The 19158-nt window shown below is 43.6% G+C and overlaps 1 protein-coding gene across 1 annotated transcript; it reads right to left on the reverse strand.

The window, feature by feature from the left end:
- Nucleotides 1–1754: 1754 nt before the first annotated feature.
- Nucleotides 1755–12399, reverse strand: UTP11 (UTP11 small subunit processome component). The gene is made up of 8 exons (XM_074976419.1): nt 12190–12399; nt 11848–11909; nt 10621–10723; nt 9661–9774; nt 8237–8330; nt 7743–7873; nt 5328–5438; nt 1755–4644 (listed from the first exon to the last, which is right to left on the reverse strand). Exons 1-8 carry the CDS (start codon nt 12250–12252, stop codon nt 4561–4563), a joined length of 762 nt encoding a protein of 253 aa, XP_074832520.1. The 5' UTR covers nt 12253–12399; the 3' UTR covers nt 1755–4560.
- Between the last annotated feature and the right edge of the window lie 6759 nt (nt 12400–19158).

Below are 19158 nucleotides of genomic sequence, written 5' to 3' on the forward strand. Positions count from 1 at the left end.
AATGCATAACTGCCCTGATTTCTTTCACTGAGAGCGAGTTTCTGGTTTTCTCTTCCATTCTCTCTAGTATTTGTTGCAACACAGCTGAATTCATACAAGGACAGTGTTTGTACTTGATTAAGCCAAGCAGCACCGGCTTCCACTTGGATTTCAGACACAAAAATACTTTACCCCAAAAGCCACTAGTACAATACACTTGCCTCCCTTAATATCCATGTTGAAGAACAATATTACACCTGATAATTTAGCCCCACTAACTATTAAAACCAATCTTTCACTCTACTATACACTACACCAAAAATCACTGGAAATTAAGTTTTGAAAAATATCAACTTTTCATGCCTCATGCTTTTTGCATTTTTCAAATATTGCTGACATTATCCCTAAGCATTCACAGTATTCAAGCAGATAAAAATAAGTGCACTTTGCACACTGGTTACTGAGCCTCTACATTACATTTTAGACTTTTCTCCATTTCCAGGAAGAAACTTACTTTTTGAAAAGTGAAAGCTCTCTCTTGTAACCACTTGACTCCAGGAGTTAGAGTTCTAAGGGAAACACCAATCATGAGATTTGTGATAAATCAGAGTTAGCAACACTGGAAAATAAAGAATTCAGTTTCTCTTTTGTAAGTGAAAAGTGAACGACCTAACTTCTCACATGCCAGCACACTTCTGCCACCACATTGTTTCAGCTGCAAACACTCCAGGAAAACATTATTAAAAAAATAAAGAGCTGTTGGAAAGTTGAACAATCCTGGTAACATTCCGGGTGGGAAGAAGTTTTTGAACAGCCAGTGGACATCAGCCCAGAAGTTTACCCTCAGCAGAATGATCTGGCCTCAGAGACCCTGGGTACCAAATACTAAGGTGCTTCATGTTAGAGGCAGCTAGCTCCCAGAGGATCTGGTCATTTCAAAGCTGTTCTCTTACCCAATGGTACAAGAATGTGGCACATCCTACTTCAATAAGACAGGTCAGAGCCACATTTTCTTGTTTGTAAATATAAAGAAAGCTGATCTGAGTTCCAGTAACTTCCCTTCACCAAGAACCATGCAATGTGTGCAAGGTACCTTACAAAAAGCTGTAAGCTGAAATTTCTAATGGAGAAGACAGACAGGCAGACATCAACTTGCTTTCCTGCTGTATGTTCTGACAAGTCCTGGCACCATGCTCCCTTGTGCAGCTGTACGTATCGCTCTCAGGGCTTCAAACACATACCTAGAACTGGGATTACATAATGCATAGTATAGAGAAGGGTGGGAAGCTTTAATTACGCCATTCATAGAGACAAAAATGGAAGGAAGTGCAGGAAAGCCAAACATATCAGGAATTGCAGGACCTTTCCCTGCTTCCCACAGATCTAAACACCAGCACAGAAGAAGAATGCAATCCCTCTTGGAAAATTCAGTCTGCGATATTTTTTTCAGATTCAAAAGTGAACGTTACGGTGATCATATTTGTCACTGCACCTGAGCAAAAGGTAAAACATTTGCCAGCCATTTTATTCCAAAAAAAAATATAACTGACCACACATTCTGAAATATTTTATCAATTATTCACCCCACTTTAGCAAATGGCAGGTGCATTCATAAGATCAGTTTGCTTTATTTGAACTACATACTAGTTTCTGAAAAATCACCAACATTTAAAAATGCTTATAGAAAGATACATGGAATGCCAGAGTTCTGATCCTGCCCAAGTTTTAAAAAGGTAACCTGAAGACCTTTATAAAAAGTACTCTGGAGACTGGTGTCTTGGAGATTAAAGTGATAGGTTTATTTACCTTGTGCACTGCATTTCTCAATCAAGTGCTGGACATCACACCCCACACAAGCAAGGAAGCGCATAGACATGGCTGAGTTTTAGATGGTAGGTACAAAAACCAACAGGAAGTCCTGTGGCACCTTATAGACTAACAGATATTTTAGAGCATGAGCTTTTGTGGGCAAAGACCCGCTTCGTCAGCTGTATGGTAGGTAGTACCCCACCACTTAGTCCTCTGCCCAGTGTCTCTGCTGTGTGGAACGCTACTGCCATCCGCTGGGCCCCTTAACTTTAGCTCAGTTGTAGGAGGAACTTTAGAAAGATACGCTTTGCGCTGCTGGCTCATCCATCATTGTAATAGTCTTGTTTTATTCATATTTAAGTGAGGAAACGTCTGTGGGCAAATGTTTCAGTTCAGTGCTAGAATGCTAGCAGTCACTAAAGGCACCCAGTTAGGAAGGACTTGGCATCTGCAGAATTTAATATCCAATCAAATTTTCCCTGTCACTAGAGAAGCCAAACCAAAGTCCACTCATGCTGGGTTTTGAGGGATGGCAAAAGGGTCACTAGACCCAGCTACTTATGGCTGTAGTCCGTATATTTTGGAACATGCCCTGGTATTGAAGGGGAGTTTGCTCTAATGGAGACTACGATGCAGGAGAAAGGCAGAAGTCAGATTCCAGACCCAGCCCTGCTCTTGAACATGGCACACTGGCAAAGTGTGTAGTTGCCTAAAGTGAGGCACTTTGGCTGAGGCTGTCAAAGGAGCCTAAGAAGCAGTACGCTCTATCCCACGGCACTTCAGTCCCTAGGTGTCTTCAAAAGCCCAGCCTTACATCGATAAGTAGGCATTTTCAAAGTAGCCTGGTTCTCAAAGATGCTGAACACCTAGAGCTCTGACTTCAGTGCTTGCTGCAGCTGCAGACATGGCCTGCTTTTCACTGTGGTGCCTAAATACAAGTCAGGTGTCTAACTTCAGGCACCCCACATCTAAAAATATTAGCCCGACTCTACTTGGCTCTCTGCAGAAGACAGAGGAGTGAATTATATGCATGACAGGAGGGTTGAGAAGATTCATATAGCTGCACCATGCTTTGATGATGTACAAGATTAAGCATGAGCATATATTTTTTACAGTCCACACAATGTGCAGAATTCATATTGCTATTCTCGTCCTGGATTCTACACACAAAAGTATGGCTACATAAAGGGCAGTATTCTCTCCACTACTCATTTGGACTGACAAGTATTGCTGAATTTTTCCTCCACCATTAGCGGCAGATGAACAAAACAAGCCTGCCAGAATTCTAGAACGTACTACCACCAAGGACATCATGTCAATCCACTCTGGGTGTTTTTCTCCTAAAAAGCAGGGTGAATGGGCACCTGGCATTGGCCACTGTCAGAACACTAGACTGGGCTAGATGGACCCATGGGATCACTGAATATGGCCATTCATCACTTGCTCCTATTTAGCTTTTTAAGTTATATCTATACATACCACCGTGCAGCACCTCAGCTGCACTGATATAACTATGCCACTGCAGCGCATCTGGTGAAATCTACACTGATGGGAGAGAGAGCTCTCATCCGGGCATAAAAATACCCACTTTCATGGGCAACATTAGCTGTCCCACAGACATTGCACTGAACACGTCTTTGCTCATGGCGGTGGTACATTCCCACCCCTGACTGACATTTGTCCAACATAAGTTACATCTACGCTACAGCTTAAGAAACAAAGTCAGTTCCAAGAGCAGCCATGGGGTTCCCCTTCTGGGCACTCAGTTGTTATGAGGCTCAGGCTCAAGGGATAAGACAGTGAATGTACTGACATGGTATAGCTCCAAAGGACACATCAGCTAACTGTCTCCTGTGAATTCACCCTCTAGGCACACAGGCACCACCACAATGAGCCAATTAGATACAGAACAGGATGTCCTGCTGCCCTGCCTCTGGAGTCAAGCATGGCATCCCCTTTTATGTATCAATCTGAGGAATGTCTATGCTCAGGCTCCCTAGATCAGTTTGGGAATTTCCCTCAGAGCAGACAGTGCCCCTTTGGATGTTAGAGGATACAAGAAACTGAAACAAAAAAGCCTGCAAGTTCACATGGCCAAAATGGGAGTTGTGCAGAATCGATGGCACCCTTGCGGACTATGTGGTTATTTATGGAGGATGCAAATTCTAATCACTCACCCTTAAGCCCATGGTGCCAGCCTTCAACTAAAGAAAAATACTGATTTAGCAAGTGCTCTTATGCAATGCCCCTCAGTATTCAAAGTGTTACAGTAAAATACATCTGAATAGACAAAACACAGCAGTCAAGCAAGAGGAAAAATGGAAGGAGGAAAGAGACTGATCCTAGATGTTTACCATCTAGATTCCAGAACAGTCCAAGCTTGCAGATCTGGAATCTTCATCAGACCTACACAGACTACCTCCCTTGGCCACAGCCCAGTCTCCCTTCTCTTTGCATATTATGTCCATTAAGCGTCAATCACAACACAGTTACAAGATCAGCATTTTTCTTAGGGTTTTCACCATGGTATCCTGACACCTCTTCCAGAGTTTCCAAAGTGCAAATACCAAAATTGAAGCAGTAATCTCCTTGGATTTATTAAATAGATTGTTTAGTTACAAATATCCACAGGGCTTACTTTGACAAAACTTTAAACTGCAATGAAAATAAGCCTGATACTGACAAAGTACCATCCCTTCTTCATGAGGAGCAACATATTTGTTATGACAACTAGATCTACACGAGGACATCACAAAGTATTTCACATAAAAATTAACGTTTCCTTTGGAATTTGAATTTGTAAACAGCTGGGCTATTTACAGTTTCTTTCTTCACCTTCACTTTGTGAGTTTTGTCCTAGAAATGAAACAAACAATTATTTTCTTTCCTATGAAATGATAAGCAAAACATACTCTAAAAGGAGAAAATGGAAGTATTGGTGGAGCTGAAAATGTAGATAAGGTTCAGTGGAAACTGGAAAATTCCTAATCTATAGTGGATGGTAGTGTTCCCTGTAAGATGAGTGCTTGGGTGGCCATCCAGAACAGATTCAGGCGCCTCCCAGCTGATCTGCAAAGTGCCTATAGCAGGCAGCATGTGTTTCCACTGCTGGTGGTACACTTCTGCACATGCTTTGGTACACATAAAATTTATACCCCCATGGATGGTAAAGACAGAGGAACACTGATGGGCAAAAGATATTTTCATCTGTTCTTTCATCTCTATGTCCAGTGCTCTCTGACACAGAAAATCTCTAAGTCACTGGAATTGAGATATTGACACAGCACTTTACAATAAATTAAATAAGGTCCACAGCATACCAACTCTCTGCCCTAAACTTATGAACCAAACACCCAGATGGATACAATACCATATAAGCAAATTCTATGCTATTAAGACAGCTGGAACACTTCTCAGTAGATTTTATAACTTACCTGAAATGCCCCACAACAAGGAAACGCACGCACACACAGTTCTCAGCTCTAAAATCTTCAACAAGCAGAATCCAAAGAATAAGAATTAAGTCTTTGCTCCCTCACCAAGAGATCTTTGCGTGTCTGGATCTTCTGAGCAATAACAAACATCTTCCTCTCACGCTCTATCCGCTGTTTCAGGAGGCTGTATTGCCGCTTCCTTTGTTGAGCTAATTTCTGACAGGGGAAAAAGGAATTTTTAGTAGAACCAAAAAAGAACAAGAAAAATACATTATTTTGCTCAACTCATCCCAGGTTGCCAGCGATCACATGGAAAGTGACTATTTGAGATTTTGACTAAACAAAAAAAAAAATCATGAGTTCCACAAATGAGTTCCAGTATAAATACCCCAGACCAAATTTTGTGGTTGACCACGTTTTCAAAAGGTTAATTGTTTAACTCTACTAAGAGCTGAGATTTCCTTGCATATACCACATTCCTTACAGGGACAAAAAGAGAGTTAATAAAGGCATGAAATTTTTGACAATGGGCCTCTAGGTCTTTTAAGTGAGAACAAACATTTCATCTGGCCCAGGCACCATGGCAAGAGCCATGGGATCGCCAACAATATGTGGCCGAAACCTTGTTTTCACAATTCATCCAGAAGTGAATATGCCACAGCAACAAAAAAACTTCAGCTTTTTGTTATCCTTTATGACTGAAGATGATGCTGATAACTTTATGGCTTGTGATTGCAAACGTGGCTAAGACCAACAGTGCATGAACAGCAGTCCTTTCTGAATGGCAGAGGCTTCTCAATCCAAGGAAGGGATTATAGTCTATACCTGCTGCATCTGCTGCTGTCGGCACTCAGCCACCATATAGGTCTTCAGACACAGAAGCTAATCTTGAACTGTATCACCTCCCAGCACCACACTGGGCATTAACATTGTTCCATTTTAGAGGGAAAAGGGCCACCAAGGCTGACTCCTGAAGTTCAGAAGACTTCCCAGCCAAACAGTGACACACCTGGTTCAGCTTAACATGTGAGCACTGATGGGCTCAGAGCACAAGGTGGTATGCCTGCGGGTATCAGTTTGTTAATATAATTGTACAGGACAGATCCCAACATGTTTATATTGTGATTAATTCTTTGGAAGAGGAGAAAACCCACCAGTTGACACTTATCCTATTACTTCAATTCCAAGCCACAGTGAAAGGGCTGGCAGGAGAGTGGGGGAATATTATCTGACATCTGATTTAAGAACAGGCTGCAGTCTTATCAGCAATTTTAGACACTTATTTTTACATTACTGCACATACTGACTCAAGCTTACAGAACTGCCCAACAGGACAAAGTTGTGCTGTGTAAGAGATACAAGCTGGAGAACAGAGGCCAGTGTTAAATTTAAAATAGTTTAATTAAAAAACAGCTAGAAAATGAGATTTCAGCTTAAATAGCTTCAAAGGAAAGAGAGAAAGGCAAAGTACTGGATCAAAAACCCCCACTGTGTTCAAACACACAAGGAAAGGGAATCCAAGCATAAATTTATTGACCAAAAGCCATAGAAATAAAAGAAATTTCTGTATATATCCAAGGTATTACAATTACCAGGTCCAAATTTAAAAAAGAAACCTGTATATTTGTATTTACTACAACCACCCATTTCACAAGAAGCTCCACCAGATTGCCACTTAGGGCAACAAGGTTATTTTTCTGAAGTGCTCAGATGCAGCATTATTATACTTTTACCCAAAAGAAACAAATGAATGAAGTCTCCCCAAATCAGAGGTACTTAAAATCCCAGACACACAATTAAGCACTATTTCTATGAGGAACAGAGACATCAGTGAAATATTAACTCTGCACATGTAGTCACCAATGGATCTGCCTATACTTCCCACTAGCACTTTTGGAGTTGGTACTAACAACTGCACCAGAGGAAGAGAAGTAATGGGGCTGTAATATTAAGGGAAAAAAGCAGTCCAACATCCACAGAGGACTTGTAAGACGTAGCACAAGTGCCGTTATCAAAACGGCCTTTTAGGGAGCAAAACCACCAAAAGATAAAGAAACTTATGCGAGAGAGACTCAGAGCAGCATAGCATACATGTTGCCTTTCTGCCAATGCATCCCACTCCAGGCTCTGCTAATGCATCTCAAGCTTGATGTCCTGCATCATTTCTTACTCCTGATCTGGTGAGCAAAGAGTATCTCATGCCCACTGTTTTTTGTAGTGCAGATAAGTGTCCTAATTGATCACGAGGGGACTAAATGCTTTTCCACTTCTGGTCTTAGGGAAAATTTGGGAAAGGCTGGCACCATAAGTAGGGATACAAATCAAACACTGACTCTTAGCACTGTGCCACTCAAGCCTTGGCACAACCACCAAAAAGCTTTGCACTATAAAAGCAAGCTTGTTCACCCAGAGAATGCTCCAGAGAAGTCTTCCTGGTGCCCATTACATTTAAAAAAGTAAAGTGTAAGGACTCCATTTATTACTTTACGGTAAATCACAAAAGGTGTCTACACAGCCTACCTGTAAATGGGCAGGGTGAGTGGCTCCTTTTACTTTTTCTTTCTGTAGGGTCTCAATGGTAGGTCGGTTATATACTCTGTTCACCAGCTCTGGGGATGTATTCAGGTGTGTTGCAACATCAAAGTCTCGAACTAAAAATATTTTTTAGAAAAGAGTTTAAGATTAGTAATGAGAGTTTAGCAAAGTTCGTGGGCTAGATTCATCATTTCATCCAAACATGTGACTTTTACTGGCTAGGTGAAGGAAACCACTATGTCATATTTTGCCCTCTGCAAGAGTGCAGCTTCCCGCTGTCTGAGGAAGTGGCACAATCTAACTCCTTTATAAGTCAATAATGAGCCCAAGAGACTCAGACAAAGTCATGATTTCTGAAAGAGGATCCCCAAACCTGCTTCAAGATGGCATACAGGAGCCACCACACACCTAACTATCTGGACACAGCCTGGACATGTGGAAGGGAAATTCTTTTTCATGATATAAAACCCTAATATTACCTTCTTTTTTGGTATTGAAAAAGAACACATGCTTGTTTGGTTGCTTCCCCGGCGCATCCAGTAGGTGGAGCTCTGATTTCATCCGTTCAATTTTCTGTGGGGAGGGAGGAAGGAAATAGTTAATGTTCAGCAGTAAGCAAAGCTCCTTGAATTCCTGATTGTGTCTCAGCAATAAATATTCTCAGTATCTAAACTCTTCATTCCTAGTAATTCTTTTGTAAACACATGACAACCAGACTATTTAGTCCATTGTTTACATTTATGTCAGTTTAAAACCTTGTCAGTTCAAGAAGAATTTAAAGTAATCCGAAGTACCAGCCCTGCCCAGGCCTTCTAGCTAGGTTTGAGAACAAGTAGTCTTGTGGCACCTTATAGGCTAAGGGATATTTTGGAGCATAAGCTTTTGTGGGCAAAGACCTGCTTCATCAGATGCATGAGTGGGGGGGGGGGGGGGGGTGTTTCAGAGAAGTATTTAAAGAGTAGGGTCCCAGTAAAAGAGAGGGCCAGAGCTGACAAGGTCTATTCAGCAAGGTGGAAATGCTAGGTATGTAATTTTACGATTCCCTATTTTTCCTCTTCCATTTGCCACATGAGAAAGCCACACAAACAAGAGGAAACCAACCATATGGAGGAAAAAGAATAGGAATCACTAGCCTCAAAGTACCAGCAAAGAGACAACGGAAACTAGAGCCAGGTCTACACTAGGAAGCAAAATCAATTTTAGATACATAAATCCAGCTACAAGAATTGCGTAGCTGGAGACAATTTATCTAAAATCAATATTGCCACTATTCATACAGCGGGAGTTCAACATCAGAAACTACCGACTTCCCTTACTTCTCATGACTGCCAGGGGTACAAGTGTTGACGCTGGTGCGATGACAGTTCAATTTAATGTATCCCTGCTAGGCACGCAAAAATCGAACTCTGGAAGATCAACCGCCAGCACATTGCTTTTCCCATAAGTGTAGACAAACCAAAACTAAAAGCAAATCATACTTTTGTTTCTGTAATCTCTCATTACAGAGATCTTAGGTGTACTGTAATACTAGATACATTCTTGAACACAGCTTGATCTAAGCTGTGTGTACCTTTAAAGCTAAAGTCTTTTCAACATCAGTTATCTTCAGGTCATGCTAAATATTAGAAACAAGGCCAAGCACATAATGTCTGAAATGTACATGATGTTTTGCATATTTTATTCAATATACTACCTCATTTAAGTGACAGAGCAGTCTAGGATACAGTTTCAATCAAAGCCCCCATGCACGAGTGAGCTGTATTAACATCTTCACTTGTATCTCTTGTAGGACTGAAATCTGACATTGCCAATTAAATGTCTACTACCCAATGGGAAAAATAAAATGAAAAATGTATTCATAATGAACAAGCAGGATGATGAGAGTGTCAGTAAAGACTATTACCTTGGCCTCTGCCACTCTTTTCATTTCCACATATTTGAGATCCTGTGTCCTCATCACCTTCAGCTGTTCTTCAGTCACCTCTTCCTTTGGCTGCTTAAGCACATGAACTCCATCCTAAAAGCAAACAAAGTACATTATGCTAGAGATGAACACACTCTTAAAATAAACCTACTAAGGCAGAAAAAGAATGTAAGAACAGCCATATTGGGTCAGACCAAATGTCCATCTAGCTCAGTATTCTATCTTCTGACAGTGGCCAATGCCAAGTGCCCCAGAGGGAATGAACAGAACAGGTAATCAAATGATCCGTCACCCTTTCCCAGCTTCTGACAAACAGTGGCTAGGGATGCTATTCTTATCCATCCTAATACCCAGCGATGGACCTATCATCCATGTATTTATCTAGCTCTTTTTTGATCCCTGTTAAAAGTCCTGGTCTTCATAACATCCTCTGGCAAGGAGTTCCACAGGTTGAGTGTGTACTGCATAAACAAATACTTCCTTTTGCTTGTTTTAAACCTGCTACCTACTTATTTCACTTGGTGATCCTTAGTCCTTGTGTTATGGGACCAAGAAAATGACTTTTCCTTGTTTACTTCCTCCACAGCAGTCATGACTTTATAGATCCCTTTCATATCCTTCCTTAGTCTCTTCTTTTCCAAACTGAAAAGTCCCAGGTTTTTTTAAATCTCTTCTCACATTGCAACCGTTCCAAACTGCTAATGATTTTTGTTACCTCTCACTGCCCTCCTCCTCTAAAAAACACTCCAGATGGTAAAACCAGCTTCTCTGCCTTGATCAGGAGCAGGCCACTGGAGCCACCCAGAGTGGGTACCAGGGTATTCAGTTGTTCATAATTTGAAGAAAAAAGGCTTGGAAGAGGGCAGAAGAAACCCAGGCACACATAACCCAAAGCAGAATAAGGCCATCCTGTCGTAATACAATAAACCAAATTCTCACCTGGAGTTGCACACGGGTCATTTTAAAATAAAACTCATCAGGATTTTTCTCCAGGGCTTTCTTGTGAAGTGCTTTGAGCACATTCTGTTTCTTGTGATAGTCACTGAAAAATAAGATAATGTATTCAACACCACTTGATTCACATGTGCGCATACAAACAAGATACTAGATCCTTAATAACAAAGCTAAATTCTTGAAAGTGTTGTTGCTTTGCAACTACATAAATGACACTACAAATAGTACTAGAAAACCACAGATCCGTTGGGTTTATTCCTTTCACCAAACTGCTAACAAGATCATTTTCAGGTGTTCAGTGCTTAAGTAGCAGCAGAGGCACACCCACACATCTTACTAAGACAATCAGAACCCACAGCCCTGCCAGAAACTCAGCTACTAACTCCCTCAAAGAAAGGAGCTTTTTGTTTTTAGTTTGGTGGGAGTCACAACAGTACCTGTAATCATGGGATCTTCTCCTTCCATATTTCTGTTCTCTTAGAACTCAACATCAGTCACTCAACTGCCCTGTACATACACCTAACCTGCAAGTTCTGTTGTCACCTATGAGACTACTTGGGTGAGTAAAGCTATGCATGTACTCAATTGTTAGCAAGATCAGGGGTTAGGAAAGTCACAGAAAACAATTTTATGTTTACTCATGTTAGTTTGGCAAGAGCTGTTCTAGCCAGAGAACAATCTGTTCTGGGAGAATTTCTCTCAGTTCCAACTGGCAGAAAGACAAGAAGAATCCAGCTGGAGCTTCCGATTCTCTCAGGAGTTAGAGGCTCCAAACATTACATATGCCATCTTTTTAACTATAAACTGCAAAATGTGAAGTATGGGGGGATGAGTTTAAGACCCAAAACATCATTGTGTTTTAAGAACAGCTATTCCTCCACCATCATCACCCAGGGCTCTAAGGCCATGTCTACCCTGACTCTTATGGTGACAAAACTTTCATGGCTCGGGGGTGAGGAAAACACTCCCCACACAAGATAAACGAGCTGACATAAGCTCCCCTGCGCACAGCCCCACGTTGGGGGGAAGCGCTCTGCGCTGCTGGCTGAGCGGCTTCACTCTGCGGAGCAGGCGCTCCCGGGCAAGGGGACACGGGGTACAGCCGCACTGCTGGCTGCCAGCTGGGACTGCAGAGGTGGCCTGGCAGGGCGCAGAGCCCACGGGCGGCACGGAGCCAGCGCCTGGGCATTCCGCCCCCAGCTCGGGACTCACTCGGCTCGGCGCTTGTAATCCTCCTTCTTCTCCAGGAGGCCCAGCTTCCTGCGGAACCGGGGCTGCAAAGCCGAACGAGAGAGCGGGGTGAGCGGCTGCAGCCAGGGGCCCGGCGGGGGAGCGGGCGAGCCAGCTGCCGGGGGGCGCCTCACGCGGCAGGCGGAAGGGAAGGGGGGCCCGGCCCGCGCCGCGGTGGAAGGGAGAGCGGGGCCCGGGCCCGGCGGGGGACTACGGGGATTTGCTCGCGCCCGCGGGCTCGGGGTGGCTCCTGGTCTCGGCTCGGGGCCCCCCGGTAGGAGGGGCGAGGGAGGGTCCCTGCGGGCGGGAGCCGCGCGGCCTGACCTGTCCCCGCTCGCGGTGCTCCCGCTGCGCGGCCTTGGCCGCTTTCCGGAAGGCGGCCGCCATGGCGCAGCCCGGGCACCGGGGGCGGGTTCGGCCGGGTCGCGCTCGCGGGGGCAAACCGCCGCCTTGCTGCAGCCGCCGGCGCTCCCGGAAGCGGCCGCAACATCCGGGGCGGGGCCGAGCTGCAGCGGCCACACAGAGCGGGCAACCGAGCCGGCCCCGCCCTCCTTATGCCGGCGTGCGGCGCTGCGTCCCGACGCCCCTCGTGAGAAACGTCAGCTGAGGCGTGGCGGTGACGGGAGGGGGGTCTCGGGGTGCAGGGACCCCGTGGTCAGGGGTCTTGGGGTGCAGGGATGCCTGGGGGAGTCAGGGGTCTCGGGGTGCAGGGACACCGTGGTCAGGGGTCTTGGGGTGCAGGGATGTCTGGGGGAGTCAGGGGCCTTGGGGTGCAGGGACACTGGGGTCAGGGGCCTTGGGGTGCAGGGATGCCTGGGGGAGTCAGGGGTGTCGGGGTGCAGGGACACCGTGGTCAGGGGTCTTGGGGTGCAGGGATGTCTGGGGGAGTCAGGGGTGTCGGGGTGCAGGGACACCGTGGTCAGGGGTCTTGGGGTGCAGGGATGCCTGGGGGAGTCAGGGGCCTTGGGGTGCAGGGACACTGGGGTCAGGGTTACTCTTGTTGAGCTATGTATGTATATTTCATCATTGTGGATGAAGGTCTGCGATTTTGCTACAGATTTGTAACTGAAACGGGAATCAGGGAGCCATGCACAAACCAGCTCCTTAGAAATACCGAAGGAGTTATGAACATAAGCCTTACCTCTCAAGCCTCAAGTACACAAAGGATGTGAGCAAGACTTTGCAGTTAACATGGGTGCAGGGCAGATAGGCAATGGTGCTGCTTTGCCCCATGATAGAGCAAAGATCCTTTCCAGCACCTGGAGGAGAGTGTAAAATAAGGGGCTGTGACATGACAGCAGCCCTGCTGAAGGGAACAATATATTTTGGAAGTCACAGAAACATTTGAACCATGAGGGAGTAGTCCAAACTGGAAAAACTTTCCAGTTAGCACAGATGGTTGTAGTTTTTTAGGCAAGAGAAACCGCATCAAATTTTACTTGCTTGGTAAAGTTTAGGAATTAGGCTGCCATTTTATCTTTAATTTCTTTTTGTACCAGTTCTGGTTTTTTGTGCCTATACCACTTGCAATCACCTAACTTCTATCTGTCTGTAATTAATAAACTCACTTTACTGTTTTAACTAAGACAGAGTGTTTTTGACTGCAGTTTCAGGAATCTACTCATTACAAAGGCTGATGCACATTCATGTCTTCGATGTTGTGACAAACTAATGAGCTAAGTCTGATCAAGGGAGTCTTGGCCAGGGTAAGACACAATTCTGGAGTGTAAGGCTGGTATTAGGGAAATGCAGATGTTACTCTGCATGTAATTCAATAGGGCTGGGCATAGCATCCTGGTATATGTGGGCAGGGGACAACTTACTTGCTGAAGACTGGGATAACTGTGTAGAATAGCAGCTCACACAGCAAAAGCAGGACATAATACACAGCAGACTTGGGAGTTAAAGGGAGACACCAATTCCACGGTCTATTGTCAGGAGGCTCCTGCTCCTGGCTGCTGAACAGCCTAATGCACATTCTACTACCATTCTGCATTTGCTCAGCCTGTAGTTGAACTGCTGATCATCCCATAAGTGCAGACCAATGCAGTTCCAGCAGTCTGAGCTCATTTCACAGCACTATAACTGGCACTCCACTGTGCACAAAGCATCAAGTGCAGCTGGCATTGCCCCATTCCTTCTCTCCAGTGTCTCCCTTTCGTATATGTCCATGTCCTCCATGGAATCTTCATTGCTTTCACGGCTGCTGTGGCTCTGTGCATACCACAGCGCAATGCATGAGGCACTCATAATATTTGCCACAACTGTTTTAAGCTGCAAAGGTTCCATGGTAGCCTCATAATGGCGTGTGCATGAGTATGAAGAAAGGGCATGTAAACGCTTTCTGCCGTGACTTTCCAAAGGGAGTGGGAGGAGACAAGTGCCCTATGGGATGCTGACGACACACACTCAGAATGACCCACAGCACATTTTTGTCCCATCACACACTGGGACAGAAACCCACAAAGCAATGGGGCAGCAGGAACTGTGGGACAGGTACCCACGATGCATTGCTGACAAATTGGAACTTGGCAATGCCAATGGGGCACACTCCATCGACTTTATGTACTAATGTGGACCTGCATCTTCGACTTTACAAAATTGGGCATTAGAAAGTTGACTGTAACAAATTTGACCTAATTTCCTAGTGTAAACATACCCCTTGATCACTTATCTGCAGGCAAAGGGACTGTAAGTAAAATACCTAATATTGTAAGAATGGGTAATTGATTCTGTGAGCTAATAGAGCTTTTCATTTCAATTTCTGTGATTCGTGGTGGAGTTACAGATAATTTTGGAAAGTTGGCTCTCTATTCTGTGGAAAGTATGTGTGCTTCCCCACTGCAACTTCTTTGGCTGGCATTGGGACATTTACAAACAGCGTAGTGTCTTGGTCCAAATTATAGCACCAACGGAAATCAGGCAAATTTTATCAGAAACTTCTTTGGATGAACTATTGAGATTTGATTATGCAAATAAAATCTAGAACAATTGAACTAAAACTTCTGCAAATATTTCTTTATTCCTTGCCAAGCTGTGGCAAAGCAAAAATACAAGAAATAAGTGTCAAACACAGTGTTAAATAACATTATTTTATTAATTCTGTTACTTGCAATACTGAGATGTGTCAAAGAGTCTGATATTGGTTCTCAACATAATTGCATGTTACTGAAAAACTCCATTTGGAAGATAACTGATTTGTCACATCTCTGGAGGTTTCTGTCTTCATACATGATCAGTAGGAGACTTGGAGATGGAGAGGCCAACTGGAAAACCACAAATAAACTCTTGAGTTTCTGCTTCTCTGTGAACAATGAAAGTGTTGCCCATAGCCATAAATACCTTGGGCTTAATCCTGCTTCTATTGAGGTCAATCATAAAACTCTCGCTGACTAGTATGTGTGGGATCTGGACCCTAATAAAGCATACAGATCTTCAGTTTTTGCTGTGGCTCAGTGTGACTCAGACTTGTGCTCTGTCATGCCTTTCCTCTCTTCCACTGCCTGAAGCATCATCTGGTCTCTTCATGTCATGAGTGTTAGTGATTTCCAGGACTGATCCAGTGGCAGTGGTGAACATCCTGTTTTCTTGCACAAGTTGCACCTCCCTGGTGTGCAACCTTAGGACTTGAGTAGCCCTGGACCAGAGATTTTTGCCGGACCAAGGGAAGTCAATCCTCTGCTGGCCTCCAGCCCTCCCAGGCTCCCCACCCCCGGCTGCCACCCACTTCTTGTTCCCTGCCCCTGCTCGCAGGCCACCAGCTCCCCAGTCCACCATGGACCGCAGCTCCCTGGGCCTGTCCTGGGCCACTACTCTCCAGTCCTGGCTGCAGCTCCCTGGCCCCAGTGCGGGCCACCACTCTCTGACCCCAGCTGTGCCTCCCCAGTCCTGCCACTGGCCACTGCTCTCTAGCTGCAGCCAAAGGCTGCCTTCCCCCCATGTCCGAGCCCCCAATGCACAATGTATTATGAAATGTGAGAAATTTGTGCAGCTGGTGGCCATGTGACTCACTGTATCCCCGAAAGTGTGGATAATACTCCATGCCTCAGAAGGCTATTGTGAAGCTGGTGTTACCGATACCTCAGGTGATGTAGGCCAAATAAGTACTGGAGTAGAATCCCCAAATTACCACTTTACCTTGGCTTGAGCTGTCATTCCCTTACAAATTACTTCTAGCACACTGAGGAAAGATATATTCAATGACTTAATTATGGAAAAGCAAATGTTTACTAAGATCCAAATGATCTCACTAATCTAAACAAAGAGTGAGTCAGAACAGAAACCAAGGTAGAAGTAACCCTTATAGGCTCTCCAGAGAGTGACTTAAAGCTGAGATTTGCTCAGTACAACTCCTAGTGACTCAATTGGCAGAGAAGACAGACTCTGATAGAAGAGAAAATAGAAGATTGTAATCCTAAATCATACACTTTGAACTGTGCAATGGACACCACTATTAAAATACAGTAGCTATTTGCCTCCACTATCCTGGACGTAGACAATTTGGCTGCATGATCTATGGCATGGCATGTTCCAGTGTATCTGGCTACCAAAACTAGACGTGTACTAGAAAAGTTTTAGAAAAAAAAATATGGCAAAAAATTTCCTTCCTTTTCACAATAATCCCCTTTCACAGTGTTACCATCCCTTGTTCTGTGAGGAGAAACTGAAAAGCAGTAACATAAACAAACTGCACAAACATTAGAGGTTTGTTTCCCATACATGAAAAGATGCCTTAATTTTGGACAAAGCATCCAATTAGAATAGTGTGAACCTGTTTATCCTCTGGTCTTCATGCAAAATTCTAAACTGAGTACTGAATCGTCTTTCTTGGATGTATACCTTTTATGGTGTTAAGTATCAGAGAGGTAGCCATGTTAGTCTGTATCTTCAAAAACAACAAGAAGTCCTGTGGCACCTTACTGACGAACAGATATTTTGGAGCATAAGCTTTCGTGGGCAAAGACCCGCTTCGTCAGGTGCATAAGTGGATGGACTTGTTGTTTTTATGGTGCTGAAATTCATCTGTGGGGTTCCCTCTTCTCCCCATGGGATGACAGTGCAGTTGTTTTCTGTTCTCTGTGTCTAGAATAGATCTTAATTTAGCACAAATAGGCACTGCTAAACAGATTCCTTGTTTCATTTACTAAACTCCACTCTTCACATTTGAAGGTTTCTGCAATTCTTAAGCACCTCACTGATTGTATTATCAGCTTAATATCTGATATGCCCTGTCCCAGAGCATTCTAACATGGCTTTGCAGAAGACACGCGCCAGGATTAATTTTCATTTCTAACTACTGAGAATATAAATCCATTTAGAGATTTTGCTTCTATTTTCTAAAACCTTTGGATCTTAGAAATTTTATGGTCCATTTTGTTCTTTTGATGTTAGATGTGAGATATCCTGCCGCCAGGAATTTTCTTCACTCTAGTTTAGATTTTAAGCAAGCTCTGTAGCCCCTAACTTTAAAACACTTTTGTGACTACCTCCTCAGTTGATGAAAACCACAATACCTCTTTTAAGTCAATTGAGTTACATCAGTTCAGAGCACCTGAGGATCTGCCCATTTGCGTGTTAAAAAGACAATAAAACCCCCAACTCAAGCAAAAGGTGTGCAACTGCAGCCTGTCTTGTATGTCATGCGTGAAATGAATAAAATGCACCAATTTTTTTTTTGTCTGCCTTGACAGGTCAGTCAGAAATGGGTGATAGACAAGACCCTTTGAACATAAACTAATGTGTGAGAGACCTAATTAATTTAGAAAAAGCTAGAAAATTGGTGTTTTTTAAAATGTTATCTAATTTAATTAGAATTTTACAGTGCAGTTTGCAGAAAGACTTGTATAGGGTTGCCAACTCCCCCAGACTAGACTCCGTTCAGCAATGCCATGAGGTCCATCCAGTTTGGCAACCCTCCTGTTGTGAGAGCTCTGAGTCTTTGTGAAAGAACTAGCTATGTGGTATACTAAGCGATAGAAATATTAGGCAGAGGAATGGCACTTCCGAAGCAAAATCAAACAAACTACCCAGGTCTCTCAGCCTATTCTGCCAGCAAACCCTTTACAAGAGACCCATTTGTTCTCAGCCACTTCTGTTCACTGTAAAGGCAGTTGATGGACCAATAAAAGGCACTCAACACGAGCAGCAATTCAGCAAAATAAAGAGAAACACAAAAATAACTGTGAAGCTGTTGCTGTACATAACAAAGGAAGGAAACAAGGAGAAAGAAAGTGAACCAATGCTTCTTGTGTTTAATTTGTTAAAATGGCTTATGAAAATTCACGTTTTCACCTGTGGCCACCCTTGTGATTTCTGGCTTGATGAGCACAAGTTTCTCCCAGCAGGTGGTGCTGTAGGACAAAATAAGGGAGACATTGGGTCAGACGTTTCCAAAGTCCCTGTAAGGGAAAGGATTTAATGTAGGGAAAGTTTCAAGAGGTTTATACCCTTTCCAGCAGCCGCTGGCTGCTGCTAGGATTTTCCCAAAGAACAGCAGCTTCTACATCTCTCCAGTGACCCTCAGATTAAAAAACACTGGGCAGAGCAGCTCCAACTGAAGACCACTGCTATTGTGAAGCCTATTGTATGTCACTTACAGACTTGTTGGAGCCCTGTTGTCCCAGGAGATTAGAAAGACAAGCTGGGTGGCGCAATATGTTTTATTGGATCAACTTCTGCTGGTGAAAGAGGCAAGTTTTCAAGTGACACAGGGCTCTTTAATACATATTTTCCTTGCAAATAAAGTTTAATTAAACTGAACTGAAACTGAATTAATTGTTTGGTTCATCTACCATTTGTACATCTGCCCTCCTCTGTTACACAATGCTAGGTTGAACTTCCTTCCTATTTAAACCAAAACCTTTGGGAATTAAACTGAATTGATTCCACAGCCTGTCTGATAGTTCAATTCTTTAATCATTGCCTGTATGTATAAACAGAACTTAAAGCATAAACAGAGACTTTGTCCATTCCCTGACCCTCAAGGGGACTGTCCTGCTGTGCAGCACATACACTTAGTATGTGTCCATTTTTCCTATATTCCCTAAATTACATTGACATGTTTTGTAAGGCATGTTGGAGAAAAAGTATCATGTCAAAACTGGATTTAAAATCTTGAGAATTAATAATTAGCTCATTAGCAAGGTAATTTGAAGTACTGCAATGTAACCTGAATTCCTCCTGTGACCTTAGTGAAAAAGATGATTTTCTGGCCTTTTGCAGAACGGAATCTCTCTGGAAGATAGTCGGAATATTTTCATCAGTTTTTGTCCATGCCTTGCAAATAATTCAAGC

This window comes from Carettochelys insculpta, chromosome 24 (assembly GCF_033958435.1).
Source record: "Carettochelys insculpta isolate YL-2023 chromosome 24, ASM3395843v1, whole genome shotgun sequence".
NCBI classification, from domain to species: domain Eukaryota; kingdom Metazoa; phylum Chordata; order Testudines; family Carettochelyidae; genus Carettochelys; species Carettochelys insculpta.